The sequence below is a fragment of the Phodopus roborovskii genome, unplaced genomic scaffold, assembly GCF_943737965.1.
Source record: "Phodopus roborovskii unplaced genomic scaffold, PHOROB, whole genome shotgun sequence".
Taxonomy (NCBI): domain Eukaryota; kingdom Metazoa; phylum Chordata; class Mammalia; order Rodentia; family Cricetidae; genus Phodopus; species Phodopus roborovskii.
The window spans coordinates 665,082-691,101 of NW_026126574.1; the positions used below are offsets into that span (position 1 = coordinate 665,082).

The window sequence follows — 26,020 nt, forward strand, 5'->3', positions numbered from 1 at the left end:
ATACATCATTGGCTGTTGAAATGCTCCTTGGATATCTACAAAGCTGTTCCATGGAAAGCAATGCCCCAGAGCTTACACACAGCTGTCTCTAAAAAAGTAAGAACAGTTCTCCCTGCTGTGAGGCCCAAGCTATGGCTTTGCCAAATGACAACCTTGGACATTGCATTTTTACTGGCCCAGAAACACCCTCCACTTCCCCCATACACAGTGTCTATCTGGCCTATTGTCTTTTCCTCTCCTCTTGCTGTTCTCTACTTTTCTTTGTAGACTTCATACCATAATTCACAGCTGGTGGGAGAAAAATGGGGTTTTGTCTCAGGTGTTCACTTGGTCTTGGCTGTTTAGTAGATGATCATCTCTTTTGCATCTGGGAATGAGTCTGCTAAGAACTGGATCTTTAGAAAGCAACAGGTACACAGAAGGAAATAAATCATGTATACAGAGAAGACACATGTTTTAGAAATGAAGAGATATAAAATAGATGTATGCCTTGGGAAATCCACATTAAATAAAATTAAATGTCTTACTAGACATTAAGCTTTTAGCCTTTGTATGTTGTGTTTCGATGGGAACTGCTAGGATTCAAACATCTAATGAAATTAAACATCATCATGGACTTCCAGTGCTGAAAATACTGGTGTTGTTATCACCATTACTTCACAGATAAACTGAGCCCTACAACACAGGAGAGACCCAGACATCGCACAGTAAATACCATTCACTAGCAGAATAAATGTCATCTACAAAAGGACTCTGACATTTGTTATACATTGTGTGACATCCCCCTCCCAAGAGTAAAGGTGCTGTTGGCTTTAGCAGAATGGCATATTTTTTTATTTTTTATTTTTGCCTTTCTTAACCCTAAAAGCTTCATATCCCTTGTTTTCTCTAGTTCCTCTTATTTCATTGATTACTTCTATTGTGGCTTATCACATTCTCTGGAGGTTGTAATATATATATTTCACCCCAAAACTGTCTAAGAACTACTGTACTTTTTGTTCTCCAGTTGACCATTGTTCTCTCAACAAATGAATGACCAAATGACCAAATTCTCAAGAACTTAAACTTAGAGATCATGAAATCACAGTTATATGGTATTGAGAACCAGCCCCAAAAATTCATGGTTAGAATCAAAGACAAACTTGGCATCATGATTCAAACAAACTTCAAAAACAATATAGCTATGAGATATGGAGATGGATCCATAAGGTGCTTGCTTTGGGGATATGGAGATCTTGGTCTGGAGCCCCGGAACCCATGTAACCAGCTGGGTATGGTGGCACATGCCTGTAATCATAGCAAAGATGAGATGAGAGGTGGGTCCTTGGGAACCACCTATTTGGCCTATATGGTGCTGCTTCAGGTCAATGAGAGGTCTTATCTCAAACATAAAGGTGGAAGGTGCCTGTTGTGGTTCCATTGTCAAATGTTCCCCTTAGCTCATGGTCATGCCATCTGTAGCTGCTAGTGCAATTTGGGAAGGTTGTAGATCTTTAAAAGGTGGAACCTTGAGGCCACTGGTGGCAGGCCTTGATGCTTCATAGCTTAGTCCCACTTCATATTCCAACTTTGAGTGTGGATGTAGTATGAGAACCGTGGTGCCTAATCTTGCCACCATGCCTTCCCTGCTTGCTGGCATGTCATCCTTGCCATGATGGACTGCATCCTTCTGGATCAGTTAGCCAAAATAAGCCTTTTCTCTTTCAAGTTGTTTTTGTTGAGGTATTTTACTATATCAAGAGAAAAGTAAGAAAGATAGTGTCTGAGGATTAACATCAGAGGTTGAACTCTGGGCTCCACATGGGTGCTATGCACCTGCACCCTATGAATTCGTATACGCACACACACACACACACACACACACACACACACACACACACCTATGATAGAACAGAAGCCAAAGGCTTTAGGTAGGGCTGCAGTCTACTGCCAATGTGGAGAAACAAACTTAAGTGAAAACCCATCAGAGGTCTAGAGAGATGACTTTAAAAGTAAGAGTATTTATTATTCTTGCAGAGGACCTGAGTTTGGCTTGCAATTGCTCTAGCTGCAAGGTATCCGAGACCCTCTTCTGGCCTCTGTAAGCACCTATAAACAGTTGACATGTACACAAGTATACACACATACACACACACACACACACACACACTCACACACACAAACTTTTTAAAAATCTTAAGCCACTCTCCAATTACAAGTTAAGTGTCACTATTTATATAAGCCAAACATTCTCTCTTCCTGTGATCCAGCCTCACAGCTTCCTGTTTTACCCAAGAATATAAATGATATATCCACACAAAAACTTGGACATAGACCAATACATTAACTCTATTCATAGCTGCCCAAATTTGGAACTTGCCAACATGTTTTTCAGCAGGTGAAAGTCTGCCTAAACATTGATATAAACAGGCAATAGCAAGCTATCAAATATTAAGAATAAAAGTATTATCTTTGTCCTATGTTGTTCAAACAGAATACCACAGACTAGACAATTTATAAAGGAAAGCTTACTTTTCATAATTTTGGAGTCTGGAAATTCTCACAAGGTGCTGGTACTTTTCCATCAGGTTCAAATTATTCCATCTTTTTTATCTTAGCTTCCTGTGCAATAATGTATTAAATCTTCCTTTATCTACTCACAGAAAGTAGAGTATAAATGGAAATGTTTGAAATTTTCATGTTTATTCTTACTTTTTCTCAAGAGAGGCAGAGAAAGAAAAATGGAACACAAATCATTTTTTCCTGAACATGAAGAAAGGAAGTAATATGCAAAGGAGAGACACAGACTGGAAAAGAATCAAGAATAAAGTTGTGGGAGATTAGTAAGGAGTGGGAAGGAGAAAGAGTAAGTTTGAATATGAAAGAGCAGCACGTTGTTTAACTGAGAACTCCAAAGCCTGGCCAAGGCACTACATTTACAAAGCTCAACTCATGCAGACTTCAAAAATGCTACAAACAGAACAACATGGAAATCAAACAGGGGTTTCCTATGAGCTCCCCACCACTGCTCAGAATTGACTTGATCACCCAGGTCTGCAGATGGTCCTTGAGCAACTCCTGTTTGCTTAACATGACTTGGCATGGAGTTGTAAGCTTTGGCACAGAAGGCCTGGTTTTGTAGTGACCTGCCAAAGTGCCTCATAACTTAGTGCTGGGCACACAGTTACTAAGGAAGACTGGGAGCCAAATTGGCCTTGGCGCTGCAGAAAGGAATGATCTAAGTTAACAGGAGAAAATAGAAGAGGTTTCCTCTGTTCTGATCATGCAAATGAAGTTAACTAAAATGAAGATGGACCAATTTCCAAATCTCCCTCAATGGAAACAGTAGCAACTGTAAATGTGAGAAATACATCTCTAAATAACACTAACACTATAACACTATGTTCCTTTTCTTTTTTTTTTTTTTTTTTTTTTTTTTGCTTTAAACTTTCCACTTTCCTTCAAAGGAAAAGGCCTAAGTTATGTTTTAGATGCCATACAGCTCTGCTCTGTATCAGTTATCCTAAGAAATTTTAACAACAGAGTACATCAATTCTAGGATCTGGATCTTTGTCACATATTCATTCCTAGTGTTTTGGCAAAGTCACCCCATGTCATTGGATTTATTGGTGGCAAGGATATTTTCCAGTTGTCAAATAATTTTTCTCCTATTTAAGAGTCAGAAATAGAAACATTCACTCATAAAGGAACTGAATAATTTGGAACATGAACAACATAAGTATTTATTTGAAAAAAATCATTTTCCGTTTCAGTAAAATGGCAAATCAGCTTTAACAGTTTCTCACTGTTAATTTTAGTCTGCCCTCACAGTTGCTTTTATCCATCATATTCAAGAGCTATTGCTACAGAAAACAGTTTCACAATTTTTCTAGGAAAAACAATAGTCTCTAATAGGTAAAGTTAATTAGAAACAATAAAGCTTGGCACCTGAAAGCTAAGAACGGGAAAAAAAAAACTGACATGAACACAAATAAATAAATATGTATGTACAGAAGAGACAATGCCAATGACAAAGGTAATTTTTACTGGGTAAGAACCAGTGATAAGAGTGGAAATTATCTCAGGACCATAGACTAAAGCTGTGATGTCACACAATGAAAAGAGAAGGTGGGGTGGAGAGGGAGGAACCAGAGCCTGGCATTGTTTAACATGTGGTTGGAGGCTGAAAGATGGGTCTCCTGTGGAATTCTTGCCCCATTTCTTCTCAGGGAGCAAATGCAAATGAAGACATGTATTTGGAACTGAAGGTAGAATTTAGATCAGTCTTTTCAATCCACTTGTAAATATTTCTAGTCTGGTGTTTCTTCATTTATTTTTCCTAATTTGTTTGCTGGACATTTTTTTAAGTGGAGCTGACATTATTGCCAAAATGAAAAACTAAAAAAGATTTTTCCAAGACCTGAATACTTGTAAGTAGAAATCAAAAGAAAAGCCATTTTTGAAGCTATGTCATAATTTTTACTATTAAATATGCACTTTGTGCAGAAATCTCACAATAGAGAGCTAATTAAAATCTACCTAAGTTTTTTTTTGGAGGGGCATGGGGGGAGTATGTGAATATTTAGTGACTATTATGAGCTTAAACTTTACCTATATGTATCCTCTTGCAAAATGAGCAGCCTGCTAATATAAGCCCAGAGTAAAGGATTGGCTTTACTGAAGTGAATCTTTCTCCTAAATGGACTCCTTCTCTGTGAAAGCTAAGTCTAGCAAAGTTCATGTATACCAAGATGGCTGTCCAGGCTGATACAAAATGCAAGGGCAACAAGAACTCACCACCACATTCTGTCAACATCTTTTTGCAGCCTGGCAAATACAAGCAGATCCTTCAGCTGTTGCAAAACCTGCAAGGTCTTCTATATCTTAGCTGAGAATGACCTATGTTCTGCACAGGTCTGGCCTCCCACTTCTGACTGCCTCTGCCAGAATCTCTCCCTTTTGTCATCATTGTGCTGCTGTTATGCTAAACCTGAAACTTCCTGAACAACCCTGAGAAAGGCTAAAGCCAGCAGGTACGAAGCCAGAAGATAGGATTCCATTACTTGAGAACAACCTATACCCTCATTAGCAAACACACATTGTTTAGGATCATTTAGGAGTTAGGTAAGCTGCTTAATGCTATATGTGACTTGCTTGCCACAGTCTGATCCATAAATGTTACACCATAGAGTAGTATATCTTGCCAGCCCTTCTTAGGCTCTTATATACTCTGATTGGAGGGCTCAGTGCAAATGGTTTTTCAACTAGCAGTTGTAGACTTACATATTTATAAATTATTTTGATTAACTGATCCAGCTGTATGTTTCAGTGTATGTTCCATGGAAGAAAACTCCAGGGGAAGTCAGAGGTCTCTGAAGTTTATGTGGAGTGTCTGATTTTATGGCTTAAAATCATTAAAGCAGGGATAGGCTCACATAGTCTCAAAAGTGTGCTCTTTACATGGTGGAAGAGGCCATCCCAAGCAAGGTTCTTAACTGGAATTCTCACTCCTCTCCTGAGCCAGTGGGCACAATGCACAGGGAAGGACAGGGGTGTGTGTGCAGCAGGTTTACTCTTAATGTCAAGGAAGCCCACTTTAATGCAAAGTCCACATTCATGTGTGCATGGGATGGTGACGATGTTTAAGCTGCATGTCTTGAGATATTGGAAATTTATATAGTATATAAACTACATCAAATTTTTGAAATACTTTTTAGCAAATTACATTCATGAAAATTAAATAGTTGACATAACAGAAAAAAACACATTTAAAATTACATGGGTCAAATATTAAACATCTTTTCTATTTACTCTTGAAATTTCACTGAAAAAGATAATAAAAAAAAAAACACTGCTATATTCATAGAAAATAGCATTGGAACAGAATCTGTGAGCACCCAAAATCACTAAAAAGATACTTAGTGTATTTTCTATGTAGTCCTTATGAAGCCAGGCCACATACAAGCCTAACCATGAGATTGGGTAGATGAGATTTAAACTAGAATTCACTCTTGGGTTTCTTCCTCTTGTGTCCTCTAATTTTAATGCCTTTTCCCTCAGATTCTCACGACTTTGATTCAATTATTCATGCAAAAAAAAAAAGTCCTACCTCCTTACAGTGTTCAAAGTGTTCTCATCTCTCAAGAGTGATGAATGAAGCTCTTCCACAGAAGAAATATTCTGAAAAGATGAATTCTGCATCTCACAAAAGCTTCTCTAACAATATCAGTCCTTAAGGATCTGTAGTTACCTAGGGAACAGCACACTGACTTCCGCTGGGCATAACTTTCACTGCCTGTAGAGATTCACACTTCTCCAGAAGAATTTTCAGTTTTTCTTTTCATGTTTTCCCTCTTATCAATGACATTAAAACTTTGTACTGTGGTTGAAGGTATCTGACAGGATAATATTTTTATAGAAGTTATCTGAATGAGCATTACAGTAACCCTTGACCTTATCAATAACCTGATGGACAGGGCTGATTGACATCTGTTCTCCACCATCATGGGTCAGTTTTGACAAGGACTTGTCCATGGAAGTACTGTCTGTAAGAAATGTTAAAAGAAATTAGGTTGCAGGATGAGCTAGTTACAAGTCTGCGGCCATGACACTCAAGAAACACACAAAGGAATAGAAGTTCCAGGTTCCCTGGCAAGTTAGGGAGTGGGTAGCACTCAAATATGTTCCCCTTTCAATGCACTTTTAATATTCACCGAATGTCAACTTGCCAAGTAATTTCTGTTGTAGCTTGTTACAACAAAATATGCCCCCAAATGACATTTTTTTAGAGTTAATGAATAAAATAGATGAACTTTTTTTTAAGAATATATGCACCAAATTGCCCCAAAGTCAGAAATGAGTTAACAACTGAATTAAAATGTGCTGAAATACTCATAAAAGATATGATATCTAAGATATATGTTTTACAATTAATATAGAGTAGAGAAAAATGAAAATATGGATGCCTCTGAGTTCACAAATAAAACGAGACTCACTACATTCTACTTAATATGTAAATTTGATGCTCTCAGAAGTTTTTTTTTGACACAATTTAAGCATGAAAGGCTGTGTTGTGATATGAATGGAGGTGAGCAGAAGCATTATCATTTGTAAAATCAAAACTCTCTTTACTGGAAATATTTCAGAAACAACAATGTTAGAGACAATAACCGCAACTGAGAACCACTAAATAAATTTCCAGAATTTTCCATCCTAGATAAGTACATGCTGCTCTTCTACAGATTTAGGAATTCTAAAATTGGCTCAGGTGATGGTATGAAAGTTGAAACTCATACCACCTTTATCATCTATGTAAACTATTGGGTTTCTCTTAATATAATCAGGGTCTGTCTTCCTCCTCCTTGGGGAAAGTTTTGCCCTTGAATTAACCAAATTACAGACTTCAGAGAGATGATAAAGGGGAAAAAATGGCTTCACTATAGTCATATCTCCTCTCTAGTTTTCCTCTAAACTTGGTGAGAGAGACAAGGAAATGCTATTCCCAAAACACTCATCTCAGTAGCTGGAGCTCCAAATGGAAGAAGCATTTACTTCCTTTTGTGTCTTGAGTAGACTCCATATGTGAAATGCCCCGTAAAATGCATCAATAGGCGACCAAAGTCCAAGGCATCTTTGTGCTATCTGTTGTTCCAGTACTGTTCTATGTTAGGACAAACACCAAATCAAAAATAGCCTAAAACAGGAAATGGCAGCGCCATCCCAAGCTAAAGGAAACCAGAGGAAAGAAGAGATCCTTCATGGGAAGATGGGCAGATGGAATAACAGCATAACTAAAGCATGTTCTAGCACTGATTAGAAAAAGCCTGGAAGAGTCACAGACAAGGCCCCGCCCATGAGGCTATCAGCAAGCTGGTTGATTTTGTGCTTCCTTCAGGTTCACAGATTTGCTAGCCACTGGTTTTCTATTGAGGATATTTATTAAATTAAATGTACATAATAAATAATTTGTGCTTGACGTTTTTAGCAAACAACAATTCCTCAGAGAAATGCTGAAGATGAATCCATTTTGCTTCCTGGATTGGTTCCAGGGGCATGGATTTTTAGAGGCTGTAACTAGCCCTATTCCAAACATACAATGCCATTGGATGGTTTTCCATGCTCTCCTAGAGTAGAGCTCTGTGTATATGCATCCAGTACATCCTATATGTACATAATTTCCCATGGCTTCTGGTTAAATACCATATTATGAGTAGCAAAGATATGAAAACCAGGGGCTAGAGATATGAACTGTTACTTGATATATATTACAAGCTCAGCTTGCAATGGATAAATTTCTCATTCAAGTCTTCTACGAATGTACCATGACATATCCAGTAATCCAAGACATTGAAAAGTAAAATAAAAAAAAAGTCACATCATATCACAAAGTTTATTAAGCACTTTTTTCTTTTGTCATTATATTACATGGTATGTTACCCATTCTTCTGGAGCATGGTACATTTCTTAGAAGGCACAGTTTGCACACACCTAAGCAGAGAAGAGCTGGCATAGCCCACTACCAGAAATTTCAGACTCTAGCTCAGAGTAGGAGCACCATTGTGCTAGCTGAGAAGTGCTGTAAAGAACAAGCCATTTTGCTGGTGCAGCAAGACCATTAGCTTAGTCCATGCAGACATTCTCATTACCTTGTACAAATTCATGCATCCAAGAAAAAGCAGTATAAGTTACCTGAATGTTCCTCTTTTGTTGAAGGAATTCTCTTAGGAGAAATTATCTATACCATAAACATATGAATGTCTAGATCAATTCCAAGAAATAAACCAACTACATATTTTTGAGGTTATGTGGCTACTCTCTGTATACCCGAAGCAATCCTCAGCAGACAGCTGTCCCACTAACAACCAAGAGGGATGTAGACTTGCAAATAAACTATAATTTGAGTGTTTTCAACATAAATAAGTATAGACACTTCACATCTCACTCCTTTTTAGAAAAATGTCAACTATTAGTGTTTTCTGTGCCATTCACTTCTGCTCATATGTTATATGTGGAGAAAACATTTTCAACTTATTTCCATTACACTCTTGGAATGTAGTATGTGTTAAGGCACTACAGCTGTCGGTCAAGGGCTTAATTACTATCTGAAACTAGAACCCCTATCATTATCCTTGGAAGCTAAAAGTTTAACCCTTTCACATGTCACTGTCAAGTAATGCAAAATTTTCTTTATTTCCCAGTTGTCATCAAGATTGTTTGGGAACATGTGGCCACAGCAGCTAGTCTGAACAAAGGACACAAACAAAAGCAGTGTTTCTCATGGTCCTTATGACTTTATAAGAATTGTGCTACCTTTCTTTCATATTTTATTAGTGTGCCAAAGGCAGGTTGCCACTGCTGCTCGTCACTTCCAGTAGTTAAGGAATTAAGTCTTAATCAAAACATTAATCCTGCCCCCATGCCAACTTGCCAGTTTCATCCTGGCAAGTTTCCTACTGGGCTGAAACATTTTGCAATTTGATTTCTGTATTTCTAAATAGAAATAACTTTTATTAAAATGAAGTATCACAATTTGAAAAAGAAAACTGTTTCAAGTTAATCTTTGAAGTTATAATAGTGAAAACTAGTGATATTATGGCTGTAGACTAGATGTAACTGGGTTAAAATATTTTAAATTTAAAATTCACAAGGCTGATGGATAAAGTCTTTAGATGGACGGTGTAGGTCATATAAGTCTACAGTCACCCTCTATTAGGCACTGGGATCTACAAGTCAGTGTCAGTCAGTTTTGTGATGGAATGGCTAGGTGGGAAACAACCAGGGAAAGCTTTAAATGACTTACCTGAGTGGCTGTTTTTTTTTAAATAGGTAGTGGAGCTGGATTTTGATTTAGATGTGAGGTACGTTGAGTTGGAGCCAATGGAACTTGAAGAAAAAGATTTCCCCAGGTTATCAGAGCTCTTCTTAATGATATTGGTAGCTGTCTTGCTCCAATCTGAAAGAACAAAGGACAGGACTTCATTAGTTGGCTTATTGAAAACACAAACTGTCCCAAAAATCCATTGCTGTGTCATTTAATCTATCCAGAACAGTCAGTTTCTTACTACACTCAGTGACTTAAAGAGAATGATATGGAAACAGGGAGAGGCTGGGGCAGAGAACTATCTTGCTCTGAACCCATGCATATCCCACTTTAATACCCTATAGATGAGAAGTGTTTGTAGGTGTTTAAAAGGTTAGTGACCCTTCCATTCAAATGTTATACATCCTAAGAATATTCTCTTCACCTAAAATTCAATTGAGAACCTAAAACTATGGCAAGGTAGAGTTACTGTAGTGGAACCTGCAGATTTGAATTGTCAAATTAGACATAAAAACTTAAGCAATTTTCTAAAGCTGTCTGGGATTCTTGTTTTTTCTCTACAACATTCAAAATGAGGTCCCATGCAGAATGTTCAGAGATTCCAATTCAGCATCTTAACATGCTTTGTTTCTATAGCACTCTTGGTGGATTTTGTTGCTCTGACAGCATAAGGCAGAATGCCAAAGGTTTCAACTGCTTCTCCAAATTAAATCTACCTAATAACTCTATTACCTTACCTGAATTGTCCGCTAACCGAAACCTGCCACAGCAGAGGTGGCGCCTCCACTGTTTTTGAACATTCTCCTTCATTGCACAGTGGAAGATAAATATAAATAAACCTGTGAGAAGAGAACATGTGAATATTTAAGACGAATGGTACATTTTAAAGGATAAACATTATGAACTATATGGAATTATCTTAGTATTTTAGAATTAAGTCACTGAGGGACAAAGATCTCAAAGAATGGAATCTTAGTGGGTGCAGTAGGCAGTTTAATTGTCTACAGAAGAACGCAGAAATTTGGGTAAATTCAGAATGAGTTCATGGATCTGATTCTATGCGTGTTCAGCATGCCTTATGACTTAACTACACTCCTAAGATACAGCAATGTTGTTCATCTTTGACTTCATTCCCATCTCACCCCAACACAAGATTCCAACCCACACAACCATATTGCTTTGGCTGAATCTTCTACATCTCATAATTCAGATGTTCTTAACTGAATCATAGTCTCATGCCTACCAGATCCAGGATACTGCAATAAACTTTTCCTTGTGGCACCAACAATGTGTACATTGAGTTGCTTTCTAGATGCTTCTAAGTTTCAGGGTGCTGGCAGAGCTAAAGAGTACCGAGATTGGAGAGTGAGACATGAGGTGAGATTCATGGATGCTGTGGTTCAGTCCTTGCCTGCTGGCTTAGGCTTACTAAATGTGTCCTATGAGGTTTTTCTGTTATATAACTGAGAACATAGGTAATTGTATTCTCTTAAAGAACTGTATAGTGCAATTGCCTGTGTGAGCTGGAAGATACTATACCCATTTAAAGAAGTTCATTCCTAGTATAAATCAAAGGGTTACTTTAGGGCCTCTCTGAGCCAGTGATTATCTTTCAATCTCACAGTGGAAAGTAAAGTTTTGTAGACATTGCTTTCCTTCATACTCTATTAATATTCTTTTGTAACACAAGTGTTTTCACATGTTGCACAGATGAATGAGAAAAAAGAAAATTCATAGGGTGTTTATGAGATTTTCAGGATACTAGGAAAGAACTAGGCTGTAAACTTGACCTTTTGGAGATCTAAAATATGAATTATTTTGAGAACCACATGCAGAATGTATTCATAGAGAATGAATTCAAAGAACTCATGTGAAACATTTTTAAAGAGCTAGAAACCTAGTGTAATAGAAGCTCCCAAGAATCCATGATGGTGACTCTACCAGAGACTCCTAGCAGTGGGGGATATGGAGCCTGAACTGTCCATCCCCTGTACCAGGAAAGACTTTTGGATTATATGACCTGCCTTTAATCTTTATTCTCATAGAGCTATTTAACTATTAGGGGGGAAATGATAGTTTCATTAGAAAATTGACCCACATGTGGAATGCATTACCTTTGCTTGATTCAGGCAGAAATATGGCTTTTAGTGTGGGTGTCCATAAAGATGGATGAACTCCATCTTGGAACAAGGACAGAGAGTTCAAAGCTGTCCTCAGCAAGTCATAAGACCCAAAGGTCAAAGGTGTGGCTACAGTAGGATGTTTGGATAAGGTATATAAGAGTGGTGAAAAAAACTCATGGCATTTCAGTATTGACTGATTTGTCCTCCTGAACTTTATTCTGTTTCTCTGTCTTTTCTCTATTGTCTATAGCCAGCCTTTCCTTCATCCACACTTCCCCACTCAGGTATGAACTTAGGGCCACTTGGCTGGTTCTAATTGCTGCCCCACAAAGACCTCTCCCAACATTTTAGGAGTACAGTGAAAATGAGTAGCTATTTGTTAGATGTTGAGCCTAATTATCAAAAAATTTAAAATAAAACATGCCAGAAAGACTTTCCCTAGATACAAAGGTGTAAAGTTGAAGTCAGTGTAAGTGGCCACCTGTCCAAAAGGTCTGATTTGAGTGCAGATGGAAGGGACAATGATAGTTTTGACTGCTAGTCTCTGAGAGTCCTTAATATCTAAAGGCCACTGGTACTTTCCAAAAAAGTAAACAATAAATGTGGATAAATAAATAAATAAAACAAATTTCACCTTTTCTGAACCTGAATGATAAAGTTATAGAAACACAGAGGGAAGACATAAACATTAACATAACATAAACTTAAGAGATTTCAGAGATCAGGTAAGCAGCAGTGGGTGATTGATGTCTTAGATCATGACTATAAATTTCAGACTTTTGATGTGAAAATAAGTCACTAATTCATCAAACCAGCTACTTGGGAAGAACATTAGCTTGATTCTTGACCATTGGGGAAACAGCCTAGATGGCTTCTAAGCTCTTGAGTGACTGTGCCCAAGACTAATGCCCTCCCATGTTCACTCATCACTCTATGGTTACGATGGGTTTATGGCTGTTTTGGGAAATGCATTTTGAATCTTCTTTTCATACTATAAAGACACCCTTTACAAAATTATTTCTCTGTAGCTCAAAATGCCATGTCAATGATGAGTAATATATTTCCTTACAGTGTGTCATATTTCATCCAACTTGATGTCATTTTGAGTGTCTGGAGTTGAAACGTGGGACAACTTTACCTTGGCAACCTTGGCAGCAATTACACATGTGCATGTTGTGTGTGTGTGCGCGCGTGTGTGTGTGTGTGTGTGTGTGTGTGTGTGTTGTGTAATAACTTAACTTCCATGAAGCTCCTAACCAGGCAAGGGAGATTCACCTGGAATTTGATTTTAGTGCACCCCAAAATTTAGCTTAATGTCTTAGTCTGATAATGGGATTGAGAATAATGACAGTGCCTGATGAATATCAAATGAAATTCCCACTATCTTATTCAAAGCATATTTGCTAGTGTTTTAATATATGGAGGTAGATATTCACTTCCTAAATAAGAACACTGACATAAACTGAGGGGCAGTTAAGAAATTTTCTTCAGTTTTGTTTCTATTGGAAACTATAAATTTTATCTTATGTCACCTTTTAATATGCTCTTTAATTTCCATATATATTACACACACACACACACACACACACACACACACTCACACACATACACACACACACACAATATTAGTATTTTGATTAGTATTTTGTTGTCAGATGCAAAAGGATCTTGGGAAAGTCATTAGCTTTTCTTACCATTAAAAGTCCTAAAAAGTAATGTTAATGATGGACTAACCTAGAAACCAGTATCTGTTCCTAGGATTTTGCTAGCTTCCTCTCACAAGGCCCTGAGATAAGAAGAATTCACACTGCCCCTCCTTTCCTGTGAGTCAACAGGTGGTAAATAGGGTCAAAAGATAGCTGTAACTCTGGTTTGCCCAGACAAGATTAATTAGCACACCTGAGGCCCTAAGGTCTGCTGACCCTAATAGCAGACCATCCGGCCTCCAAGGGTCACGTACTCAATGGACAGAGGGTCCCACCCCCTCCCTAAGCTTGTGGGTTTGCCTTTAAAAACACCTGGGCCCAGGGGAGGGGGCTTCTCCCTAGCCTGCATGCTGGAGGAGCCCGTTTGCGCAAATGTTTCCTGTTCATTAAAGCCTCTTGCATTTTGCAGCAACTGGACCGGACATTGAGTTCTTGGGGTATCGACCGAAACTGGAAGACTCCTCATTCTGAGGGTCTTACACCATCAGTTTGCCCATTAAAAAGGAGACTATGTCCTCTTTCTGAAGTTTCTGCATTTCAGATTTAGGAGCCTGATAGTAAATGATAGTTAGATGAAAGTGTTTCATTAACTCCTATGCACTACACAAATATATTTGTCTGGGTATCTTAATTTTATCAATGTAAGTAGCAGACTGATAATCCCTTTTTGTGTTCACTACAACAGCTGCTGATTGTACAACTATGCAATGCATTTATCATGCTCTCACATGTGGGTACTTGACTGCTAATGGATATTGCCCCCCTCCCCGGAAACAGAAAATGTATTTTTAAGTTCCAGGTATAAATTGAACTTCATAACTTGAACTTGTCAAGAAAGTCAAAATTCTCCTGATGTTGGAGAAATATATAAAAGGGGTTGGGGACCATATAGAATTTAGATAGTAGTTTAATCAAACCATTCTTTCTGATCCTCTTCATTTCAGAAAAAAAGAGAGAGAATTTTCTCAGTTTCATTGCCTCATGAAGCTTACCCTATTACCCCATTGTAAACAGAACCTCTTTATGTAATTCAGAATGGCCTAGAATTCAGTATTTTTCTGTTCCTGCCTCACAAGATCTGGACTCACCACCACACATTACTATACATGCTTCTAATAAAATATAACATTCTTACCAAAAGAAGCCTCATGTTGAAGGCAAAAATCAGCTCACCAATAAAAGCAATTAAAAATGTATATACTGTTCCAGGAAGTTTTCATATGGCCTAGCACTGAAATATTTGTTCATAGAGCCATGTCCTTAGTATCAAGGTCTTTGCATTTAAGTTTTTGTTTAGGAGATGATTTTTAATATCACTAGATGTGGATAAAATTGTTCAGAATGTATATGATTTAAAAACAGTCTTAAAGTCAGTTTCTTAAAGACTCACTGACTTGTTGGCAACTCATATTTTTCCTTTTCATTAGGAGACCCATGCTGGGAAAAGTAAAGCCTCCCAATTCTCATTAACAGAAATGGAGATATACATACAACTGTGGCTGTTGAAGTTTACTGCCAGAAATTCTAACAGTAAAATCAAGGTTGGGCTGGAAGTTGGCTGTGCCTTTTAAGTACAATCCTGCAATATAAAATCATGGAATTCCAAATACAGGTGGACACTCTTATCAATATTGTTTGGGAACTTTTTTGTAGTATATCACAAAAGAGATTAAATAGAGGAATATTGCCTTTGCTGAGCTGGATCCCTGTGTAGATGTGTTTATACACTATAAATTTAGCTTCCAACTTATTATTCCACATATTTATGATAACAAGCCTGAATATTTTGTCTGTTATGAGCCTAAATAAATTTGCTGAATTAATTAATGAGTATTTATGCAAGAGGCATCTCAGATTGGATCTAGGCCATGCTTGAGGCCTCTCCTTTCCCTCATTTTTTCCTTTTTATTTATTTAACAGTCACTGCACATCTACTTTGTGACAATTGTTTCAGTTCAAGAGTTAGCAGACATTGCAGGATGGTGAGTAATACTTTCCCTTCAGATAAGTATAGACATCTTAGATTATGGCAATAGGGAACGCCCAGTGAGGTAACTGAATTTTGAGATTAGAAAGCCCTGCTTTCTACCCGAGCTCAGATTTGGTACACAGTGAAATACACACACACACACACACACACATACACACACATACACACACACACACACGAGGGGGTGAATATTTCAGACTCTACCATTTAATTTCTAATGATGTGTTGCACTCCTGGTGCGTTAGTACACAAAAGAGTTTTGTCATAAGAAAGGAGATTGTCTGGTATCTTAAAGAATGTTATAGAAAGACTTGGGAAGTAGTGCAGAGTCTTGACATGTGGGAGACCCTAGGTTTAATATTCAGTACCACAAAGCAAAGAATGTCATTTAATTTTCAAGATGTAACCAACATACACTAGAGAATGCACCATGGAATCAAGATGATGATTGTATGGTATGGTATGGTATGGTGGTGCAGTAGGCAGGGGTAGAAGAATCTCTGTGAGTTAGAGGCCATCCTCTGGGATATATAGCAAATCTCAGACTAGCCAGAGCTACATAGTGAGACCATTTCCCTGTCTCTTTGTCTCTCTCACTCATTCACTCTCTCATATATGCATATATGACATATACTATAATATATATATATATATATATATATATATATATATATATATATATTTTCTCCAAACCAGGCATTGGCATGTTTGATAGGTTGAATTGATTCTGTATCTCATATAAACAAGTTTTTGAATTAGAGTTGGATTTTATTTTTAAACCTGAGAAGCTTAGGAGGTAAGGTGAACTGCTCTGCCCATGCATGGGAAACCTACACAGTTTACATGAAGGGCAGCTGTAGCAGCTGAACTGAAAAGAAGACAAAAGTTGACTGTGCCCCCTAAAACTTTTAGTTAGGCTCTGAGCTAACACTTTGTACTGCCCCATACTCCTTTGCATGAGCCATATTTCTTGAATACCTTCTGTCTACCTACCAGGAATTGTTCTAATGTGCCTGGAATATATTACTAAGGAAAGAAAAGTCAACTCTTTATCTATCCAAGAGCTTTTTAATGAGTGGCTACTTGTGCCTGAAACTATGGTTAGTACCCAGAGTAGTAACAGAAACTTGACCTATTCTGTCAAAACGGAAACTGTCTGAAAATATGATAAAATTAGAAAGCAACCACTGCTTGGGTACCACTTATCTTACCTTGTAAAGAATTGAAGATGGAAAAGAGGTACATGAAAGGAATATTTAAGGGTCCCCAAGCAAAGAAAGCAAATCCCCATGTCATGCCCAGCAGGAAGGTCAGGCTGACCACACTGCGAAGGTTCTTTAAAACCTCTTCTCTTAGGGTTCGGTTGCTTCTCTTTCCATTCCTCCCACATATCTGTACCATGACCACAATGAACATGGCAACATTCAGGAAGAACATGACTCCAAAGTACCCAGCACAGCTCACATAAAATACCACAGGGTCTTGAATCCAGCAGCTTAAAAGAAAAGAAAAAAGAACAAGATAAGAGAGTTTGGCAACCACACCCTGTTTACTCGTTAATTTCTTTGGCCTGGTTTACACAGCTAGCAGAGTTCTTTCTAAAACACCTATGAAAAGTCTGCTCACTTCTGTGGGCTCAGGTTTTGTTTTGATCCTTTCATAGGCAGTTTTTGTTTGCGTAGTTTTGGATGGCTGCTATCTTGATCTCGTTATTTAAGTCAAAATTAAAGAGCAAACAAGGTTGCTTGTTGAATTCTGATTGGTATGAGTGCATGCTTGTCTGGCTGGTTCTAAAGCACATATGACCCTTTCTCTTGTGTGCCCTTAGCTGTCCTTTCCTGTCAAATGGTGGCTGTGTGGATATCATTCCCCCAAAATAACATGGAAGCAGAAGTCTGCTAAGAGATTTTTATGAGAGCCATGTCTGCTTTGTACCTATGAAGGGAACAAGAGAGTTGCTGAGATGATTTTTAGCCACAGCATCAATGGTAGTGGTCACATATGTCCCTAGCTCCTTATCATCTGTGATTAGCAAATTCTTCTTTGTCACACTGAATGGAGGATTCAGGATACAAAGCAATTATTGTTTATATAACAGTTCTAGTTGCATCAAGATATTATGGAGTTAAAAGATTCATGTATGGAAGTTTCTTCCACACAATTATAAGGCATATGTAAATTATAACATATCTTCATTAAGAACAATATACTTGATTTTCAGAAATATATCAGATAATAGATGGAAGAAAAAGTCTAACTAGTTTGTGTTGCAAAATCGCATTAGGGTGAAGCTGAAAAGCAATACAATTTGCAGATGCCCTCATGTTTCTTTAAACTATTGAAATTCTTAAGTATCTGAAAAAATTCAAGTAATTTCAGGAAATCAAGTTCATCTTAAATGGACTACCCTCATTCTTGCTACTGAAGTGAATGTTCTCTTAAACAATCCCAGTTCCTTGAGCACAACATGGACCTCTAGCATTCAATGAATGCTCACTAAATGAGATTTCATGATGGCACAAGTTTTAAAAAGCTTCAAAATCCTATGACAACTGAGTAAGATAAATTTTACAGTCACTCGTTTAAAATTGATTTAATTTAAAATTCAGTGTTTCTCATAGGGATCCCCTAAATAACACTGCATACCCATGGCACTAGATTTTCTTTAAACTTGAAAATCGCCCAAAGATCCAGGAATATTTGTTACTGGTCTGACTTGTTAGGGTCTCATGGTGTTGCCTCAGAAATACAAGAAGAGAAGACCATGGGGGATGAGAATTGATTAGGTATAGAAGTTTTAGTTATCCCTTAAGTTTATATGATATAACGGGGGTCTCACATAATAAAAAAATATTCATCAAGCAATCAGTAATTCTTCAAATCAATAGACATTGATGATCCACAGTATCCTTGGTACATAAGAGCCAATTGTTTAAACCATATGATGACCTTAATCTCAATGACCTCAACTTCTGAAGGAAAGTTTTCTCTAAGAACTCACTGATCTCCCTGTGTTTTACAAAATCCTCACATTGGCATTGGGGCATTTCTGCTATTGCTGATATGTCTGGGTTGAAGGAGGAAAGAATAGTACAGAATCTCCTCCAATCAAATGTGTCTTCTAAGTCTAGAAGAGAGTATCTCAGGTTTCTGAACTCTCCAGACCACAAAGTACTGTATTAAAACAAAGAAAGGCAGCTCTGATCATTGAAATGATTAATCTGTGGCAGAAGGATCTTGGACAGATCCTCACAGGTGAAGTAAAACTTTTAAAATTGGGGCATTATTGTCATCATGGTAACTCATACTAAACTTTAGGAGACAATGTACATATCCCATCACAGTCTCCCCCCCAAATGTATTACTCACAATTCATCATCCTGCTCTTTCCCATAACTTTCTTTTCCATATACTTCAGGTTGTTTTCTGCTCACTAGGATAGTGGACACCACCAAAGCTGGCAGACCTGTTATAAAAAGATCATGATGTTGAGAGATCTCCTGAAGACTCTGGGACTGCCTCGTGGGACTGATACTCTTAAGTGAGAAAAGAAAACCCTCTACAACAGAGATTCAATTTTCTTAGAGTGGCTAGTTTGGTTGGTTAAAACCTACAACAAAATTCCCTTCTTAATGTGGAACATATGACTCTAAGTGGCAATAGTTAAAACCTACTCTTTAATGATAAGATGCTTGAGTCTTCTTTTGGGTCTAGTGGTACTCATTGGAGATCTAGACCCTGATTCTATGGAATGCAGCACCAGCCAGTATGGTTGCTGCTGCATTAGGCCACCAGAGTTCAGAAAGATGAGGCAAATATAGCTGTTTTTTATCCTTCTTCTTTTTTTAAATATAAAACAATGACTTTAGGAAAAGCAGGGGTAAACAGCAAGTGTAAGATGTCCTTTCTTTTGTCCTCAGAGATTCAGTAATATTCCTATATCTACTTCATTGAGCCATCCATGCCTCCTCAGTTCCTCAAGCCATCCTTGGGTTTCTCATGGCAGGATATGGAAAATTAAGGATGACTCAGCCTTGACTATTGCCATCTGAAAAGGGTATGTGATTGAGCTTTAAGATGCGCAGCTCGACCTAAAACCCAGATTAAAAAAGACATTCAACCAGAAGATTCTGAACAGGATAACATGGATGGCCTTTGGATATCTGACCCAGGATCCATGGTTATAAAAAAAGAAAAAAAAGCTAAAAGCAATACTTCTGTAAATGTCCTGGTTGTGCATGTGAAAATAACACTCTTTTTCTGGCTTCCACGACAGGAATGAGTAGAAGTAGGCATTTAGCTGGCTACAACATTTGGAAGCTTAATCGGCTGTCACTTGCTTCTTTAGCCCTGGGTGGACTGGCACTGTGCTCAGGAAATGAGTTTGTGGTGACTCGGGAGATAAGGCTTTCTCCTTTACTCCTGAATTTAGTGTGTACCAGTAAGAGGTTCACAAACATACAGTTCTGGGGAACTGAGGACTTCTTTTCCTTGGGATTGTCTTATGAATCATAGCACTTCTATGGGTCTTATAGTATGATATACAAGGAAAGATGTTTGTGGGAGGTCTTACCCCAGCCAATGATGCAGAACTTTAGAATATACCGATGGATGTAAGTGTTAAACACTTTCACAAGAGCAATGTACATGTGGATGGCTTCCAGCCCCATCCAGGTGAAAGTAGCCAGGAGAAAGAAGTGCAACAGGGCAGCCACAGCTGTACAGAGGCCAACCACATCAAAGGAAGTGATCCAACCATCCAGGAGGAAGATGAGATTCAGGAAAAGTAGAGCTGAACTCAGGTTCATCAGGATTTTGGAGGGATAATCCCTGCGCAGCTTTCTAAGGATGGAGAAGAAAAATGTTTGCAAGGAGTAACACTATGCACCAATGTTTTACTAACAGGCATCTGTTCCTTTTTCCTACCATCTTGATGGTAGGTAACCACATATACAAGATATGGCCCCACCACAGGGAAGAATGAAGATATTTATACATATTTTCCAGGCTCCAAAGAGTGATTTTCATTTCAAAACTGTTTCTAACATTTCCAACTTATTTATACAGAGTTTATATTTATTGTCTATTTTTGAGACAGGATCTTCTACTACCAGCTCAGGCTGTCCTCTATCTCATGGAAATTGTCCTGCTTGGTCCTTTTGAGTGCTGGGATTAAAGCCATGAGCCACTATGCTCACATTTTGTTTTTAATTTAGGAATTTTTCCAATTACAAGAATTACATATTTAATCAACTAAGTTGTTCACCTCTATCATCTGTCTCTGGCTCTGTCTCTGTCTCTCTCTCTCTCTCTCTCCCTCTCTCTCTCTCTCTCTCTCTCTCTCTGTGTGTGTGTGTGTGTGTGTGGTAGTACACCTTCATGTGGATGCTAGCAAAACCCATAACAGGGCATTAAAGACCCTGGAACTAAAGTTACAGATGGTCATGTGCTGCCTGATGAGTGTGGTAAAATCTAAACTCAGGTTCTTCTGCCAAGGTAGCCAGTGATCTTAGCTCCTGAACCATTTCTTTAGCCCTGACATTTTTATTTAAAGTAATTTCCTTTGAATTGTTTAATGTTTCTTGATTTTTAATGAGTCAGAGATCCCTTTCAAAAAATTTCCTGTTTCAAGAATGCTTGTATATAATTCATGAAGTAAATACCTTTTACAATGTAGCAAGTATTTCGTGTCATTTTAATTTACATAAGTGTTATGTTACTAAACCACTTTACAAATAGAGATATAGTAGTTATACACTAAAATTCTATACCTGGAAAATTCATGATGCATTATCTTATGGGAACGATGAGGATTAAAAGCGAGACAGCAAAATGATTCACAAACTATAGAATTGTGTCTTAAAGCTGAGGTAATTTTCATGCTCACATTTTCAATTGTTAGTACTGGGCTTCACAGACAGATATACTTACTCAAAAGCAACATATGTTAGGAGAGTTGCTGCTGAGAAAATAGCAGATATCCCACACCCAATGTAGGTGATGAAAGTGAGGACCTTTGTGTTTCTTCCATCTATTTGTGAGGCACTCCTTGGAAGATCCTAAAAAAACATAGGATATGGCTATATTATTCTTCTTCCATAACAGTGGTATTTTATGTCATTAGAAAGTTCACAGTTAACACTAGAGTGGTTCAGTCACAGGGCCTAGAAACAACAATGCTCACCAACACTGACATAGCCACTTGCTGCACTCTTGTGGACCAAGCCAAGAAAGAAAAATGAAGCGTTATTACAGAAGTAGGCACACACTGTTTTAAATCAGTACCTCCTAATCTAAGCCTTTGGCATCCTACTATAAGCCAATGAGTGAAACCACAGGTGGCCCCAACAGAAATGGTGGAGGGTACAGTTGTCTTGTATGATAAGTTAACAGTCACACCTGCTTCTACAAGGATAGGTGCATGAATATAAATGGAGGTCACTATGCAAACATTCTAGGCCCCTCCTAGGTATGAAAAGACTTCCCCTTCTTTGACAGCCCGAGTCCCTCAAAATACAAGGAAGACATGTGGGAATGGGGTTCAGGGTTTGAGTGAGTGCCACTAGACTCAAGGTGGGTGGGTGCCAATATGGTATACTCACTGAAGAATAAGCTAGAGAAATTAGGAGCTCTGTAGGATCATCTAGGTAACACAAACAACTGGTCACTAAATAAAGTAACAGAGTAATTTTACACACTGATAGCAACTCTCACAGAATTCAAATATCATGTAGTGCCTTCTGAAAAGGATCACATGGCAATGGTATCCTTCTGAGCCAGACAACATGAACAATAAAAAAATAGGAAAGTCATTTCTATTGCAGAGAAATATAGAAAAGGACAAGGAACATTTTCCATGGTTATAGAATAAAAGCTATAAATTTATGTGTTGTGGGATGATTTAGATTATCTTATACAAATGAACAAAGAGCTTGTAAATCTAGAAGAAAAAACTATGACTCAAGTGTTGGTGGTTTGGAAGCATCAAAAGGATGTAGACACATTGCCATAAAGGATGAATTTTTAGAAAGTCTTTCTTGCAGCAATTTATAATCTTATAAAAGAAGCCAAATAGAAAGTGGAATATTCACTAATACAAAAATCTCCACAAAAACCTGACTTTTTACTTAGACAACAACAGAAAATACAATGTACATTTATAAACCCAAATAAAACGTAAATAAATATAGTGCTGTCATGAGAGTAATATGCAGGTAAAAATCTGGCTGCATATAAATTACATTTAAGGAGTCAATTGTTTCAATAGCATCTATTTGTCTAGAAATAAAAGTCATAATCATTTTCAAACATACATGCATATTGTTCAAATAATTAAGCTAAAGCTCATATAGCTGAATGACTCATTATGCAAGTGTTTTTCTGAAGAATAACTTTAGTCACTTTTAAAGAAAAGATGGGAGGAAATATGAATTTCTGTTTAAAATGCATAGGGAAAACACACTATACTTTAGTTATTCATTATAATCTCCTGAAGAAAAAACATATTTTGACAGCAATAAAGTTACTTTCTGTGACTTGACACCTTTGTCAATGTCTTGTCCTTCTTGCCCAGAGTATTTATATCCTTGGATGTCAGGAAATTTACAACTTTCAGGGTTGTAAATTCATATGACAATGGTCATTTGCACAGGCCAAGTAGTTCATCTGCCAAGTACTGCAGTCCACAGTTGCTCACTGTTGCCTCCCAGACCACACAGGAAGAAGGCCATAGGATTTAAGGGGAGGAAATGAATACAACCTCATGTCTGTGATTCTGACTGGATAAAATGTTCCACTTCAATTCACACTACTCCCATCTTCTATGAAAAGGCAGGTGTGGATGATCCCTTGGTAGAACCCTTCTCAAAACAATAGCTATGCTATGGCTCAGCTTATTTTCCATACTAGAGATGTGCTTATACAACATAAGTGTACCAGATCAATGTTACTGACTCGTGGGTAAGTTCCAACACACCCTTGGGAATAAGATGAGTCTTGAAAATTTAATGGGATAAAACAAAACACTGATTTTCTCTTTTTTGATGCAACCTCTTACATGTGCTGGCTAGATATATTTTTTCTCTCTCTTTTTTTTAACATGGGAAAGTTGAGAACACCAATTCTTTGTGATAACTTTATAATGTAAATAGTATTTTTCTTTTTTCTTTTTTTATTTTACTTCATTTTTTTTTAATTTTACATGTTGATCCCAATTCCCTCTTCCCTCCCTCCCTCCCTTGTTCCCTTCCTCTTACTTTCTCTCTCCCCTCACATGCACCCTGACCACCCTCCCCTCCCATCCTCTGACCCCCATTCCACATGCAAGGCTATGCCATCCAGGTGGGGTCATTTAGATCTGTCAAATCATTTGAAGTAGATATATTTCTTTTTAAGGACAAGAGAAAGAAAGACTAGAACAAGTGAGCAAAACCTCAAGGGATCATCTTTCTTGCAGGACTGAAGTTACTGACTTAAACTACTAACTATCTGAACAGAGTGTCTTCTTTGGGAGAGAAATTAGTACAAGACACAATATCAGTTGGTAAGCAATTGTATTAAATAACACATAAGGAAGAAAACTCTTGATAAGATTATTAATATTCTGTTCTATAACAACACCCAACACTTCCTTTTTCCATTACTCTTTTCTTTTGTCTCTGTCTCAGCAACTCTTCCTCCCTTTATGAGTATTTCTTTTTGATTCTGGAATTAGTTCTCATCACCGTTAATGCTACAATCAAAATAAGGTAGAGTTCTTTTGTATGATGTTGTCATTTGATGTAAATATGCGACTTCTGTTAATCGGATGCTTCTTTAAGACTCAAGATCTAGGGCACAGATTGGCATGATTAGGAAAAAATTTCTAAGATGTACAATCTAAAAATGTGGGTTCACATAAAAGAAATGTGCCTTCTATAATTATAATGAGTCAAGAAAGGCCCCTTACCATCAGGACTCCGAAGTGAGTGAAGTGGTTACACAGGCAGATGGTTTCACCGGCATCTGAGTCAGAGTGTGCAACACATCCTGAGGTGTTCCATCCTCCAAAACTTTCTGCATAAAGAAACAAGTGAAGAACGGTAGCAGCTGTGTCCTCTGTGTGCCTTAAATAGCTTATCCATAATATAGGTGTCATTCTTGGAGCAACCAAGATGTAGAATGATTTTATATTTCTGGAATTCTTGACCATCTCAGAATTAGTCAGGTGGTAGTTTCAAACTGTGTTCCAAAGAAATATCTTGGAGTTTCTGAAGATGTTCACATTAAATTTTTAACAAAGTTTGAAATCAACTTCCATAAAAAAAGAAAAAAAAGTAAGATTTCTTTCCCATTGTTATGTGCTAATGAGATCTCCGAAGGCCAGCACATTTTTGCTCTCTGGTATCTGACTAACGTTTTGTGAAACATACAAGGAAAAGATGTCAACTTTCTTAGAATATTCTGTGATATACACAGTGATTATCAATATGAAGACAGGGGAAAATGGCTTGAACACACCCTACCTGATATTTTTGCCATTATATTTGTCCATTTATTTAAATATGTTTAGGCACAGGATAACACTTTTAACCAAGTAGACAAATCAATCAGGATCTCAAAAACTAAAACACAGCAACTGAACCATCTGTAATAAAAGCTGACAAAAAGAGATTTAGGGGATGACTAGACTGTATTTCTCATAGGCAAAGTAGCCAGTAATGCATCAGAATGAATTCAGCAGCAACATGGCATTAGGGATTCATGGGGAAGATGACCATTATGGATGAACATAGGAGATTTCCTTTTGCACATCCCCTTATTCATTTCCATACTCTCTACCTGGTGATTTGTTGATTCCTTACATGTTCCTTCCTGTCTTGATTACTCAATATCATTGTGGAGGTCATTTTTCCCTAAGTAATCTATGTTCTTTATAATCAAGATAATATTTATCTTCCCTCAGTAGGCTCTTTCACCCACCACATAATTTTTATACCTTGTGGATTTTAAATAATCTCATCAGATATATAATGGGATGAGCTTGAGCTTATGTTCAAACGAAAATGGCTATAATAAAAATATATCCCACACCATACATATAACCAAAATGAAAGTAGTCAATTCATTCAAACTGTGAAGTCAAATACATTTATCTATTGCAGTGACAAAAGTTATTTTAAAAGTGAGAATTAATTTCCCAAGCCATCTAATATATACTGTGAAGCTCAGTTGCCCTTAAGTTGTGGTCTGAGGTGGCAGGGGCACTGGGAATGCTTGACAACACTTGAAATTTTATGAATCTATATTAAGTCCCCCAGTATTTTACAACTTACTATTTTTGTTCAGATCCCAGAAAGCACAGATGGGATGATGTACTTCCTGTATTAACATAAGAATAAACATGCAAAATTGTATTTTATAC

The 26,020-nt window shown here is 37.5% G+C and overlaps 1 protein-coding gene across 2 annotated transcripts in view; it reads right to left on the reverse strand.

The window, feature by feature from the left end:
* Positions 1-3,697: 3,697 nt before the first annotated feature.
* The window catches only part of Adgrg6 (adhesion G protein-coupled receptor G6), a 108,023-nt gene continuing 85,700 nt past the window's right edge, over positions 3,698-26,020 (reverse strand). Inside the window, exons 16-25 of one of the 2 annotated variants that reach the window (XM_051203278.1) lie at positions 25,932-25,977; positions 24,566-24,672; positions 21,550-21,677; positions 20,192-20,460; positions 18,988-19,084; positions 16,830-17,113; positions 10,537-10,638; positions 9,779-9,931; positions 8,668-8,713; positions 6,376-6,524 (exon numbers count right to left, since the gene is read on the reverse strand). In XM_051203278.1, coding sequence (XP_051059235.1) covers positions 8,700-8,713; positions 9,779-9,931; positions 10,537-10,638; positions 16,830-17,113; positions 18,988-19,084; positions 20,192-20,460; positions 21,550-21,677; positions 24,566-24,672; positions 25,932-25,977 — 1,200 coding nt within the window. In that variant the 3' untranslated portion in view covers positions 6,376-6,524; positions 8,668-8,699. Of the gene's footprint in view, positions 6,525-8,667; positions 8,714-9,778; positions 9,932-10,536; positions 10,639-16,829; positions 17,114-18,987; positions 19,085-20,191; positions 20,461-21,549; positions 21,678-24,565; positions 24,673-25,931; positions 25,978-26,020 lie in introns of both variants that reach the window. The other variant, XM_051203276.1, reaches the window with a different exon arrangement.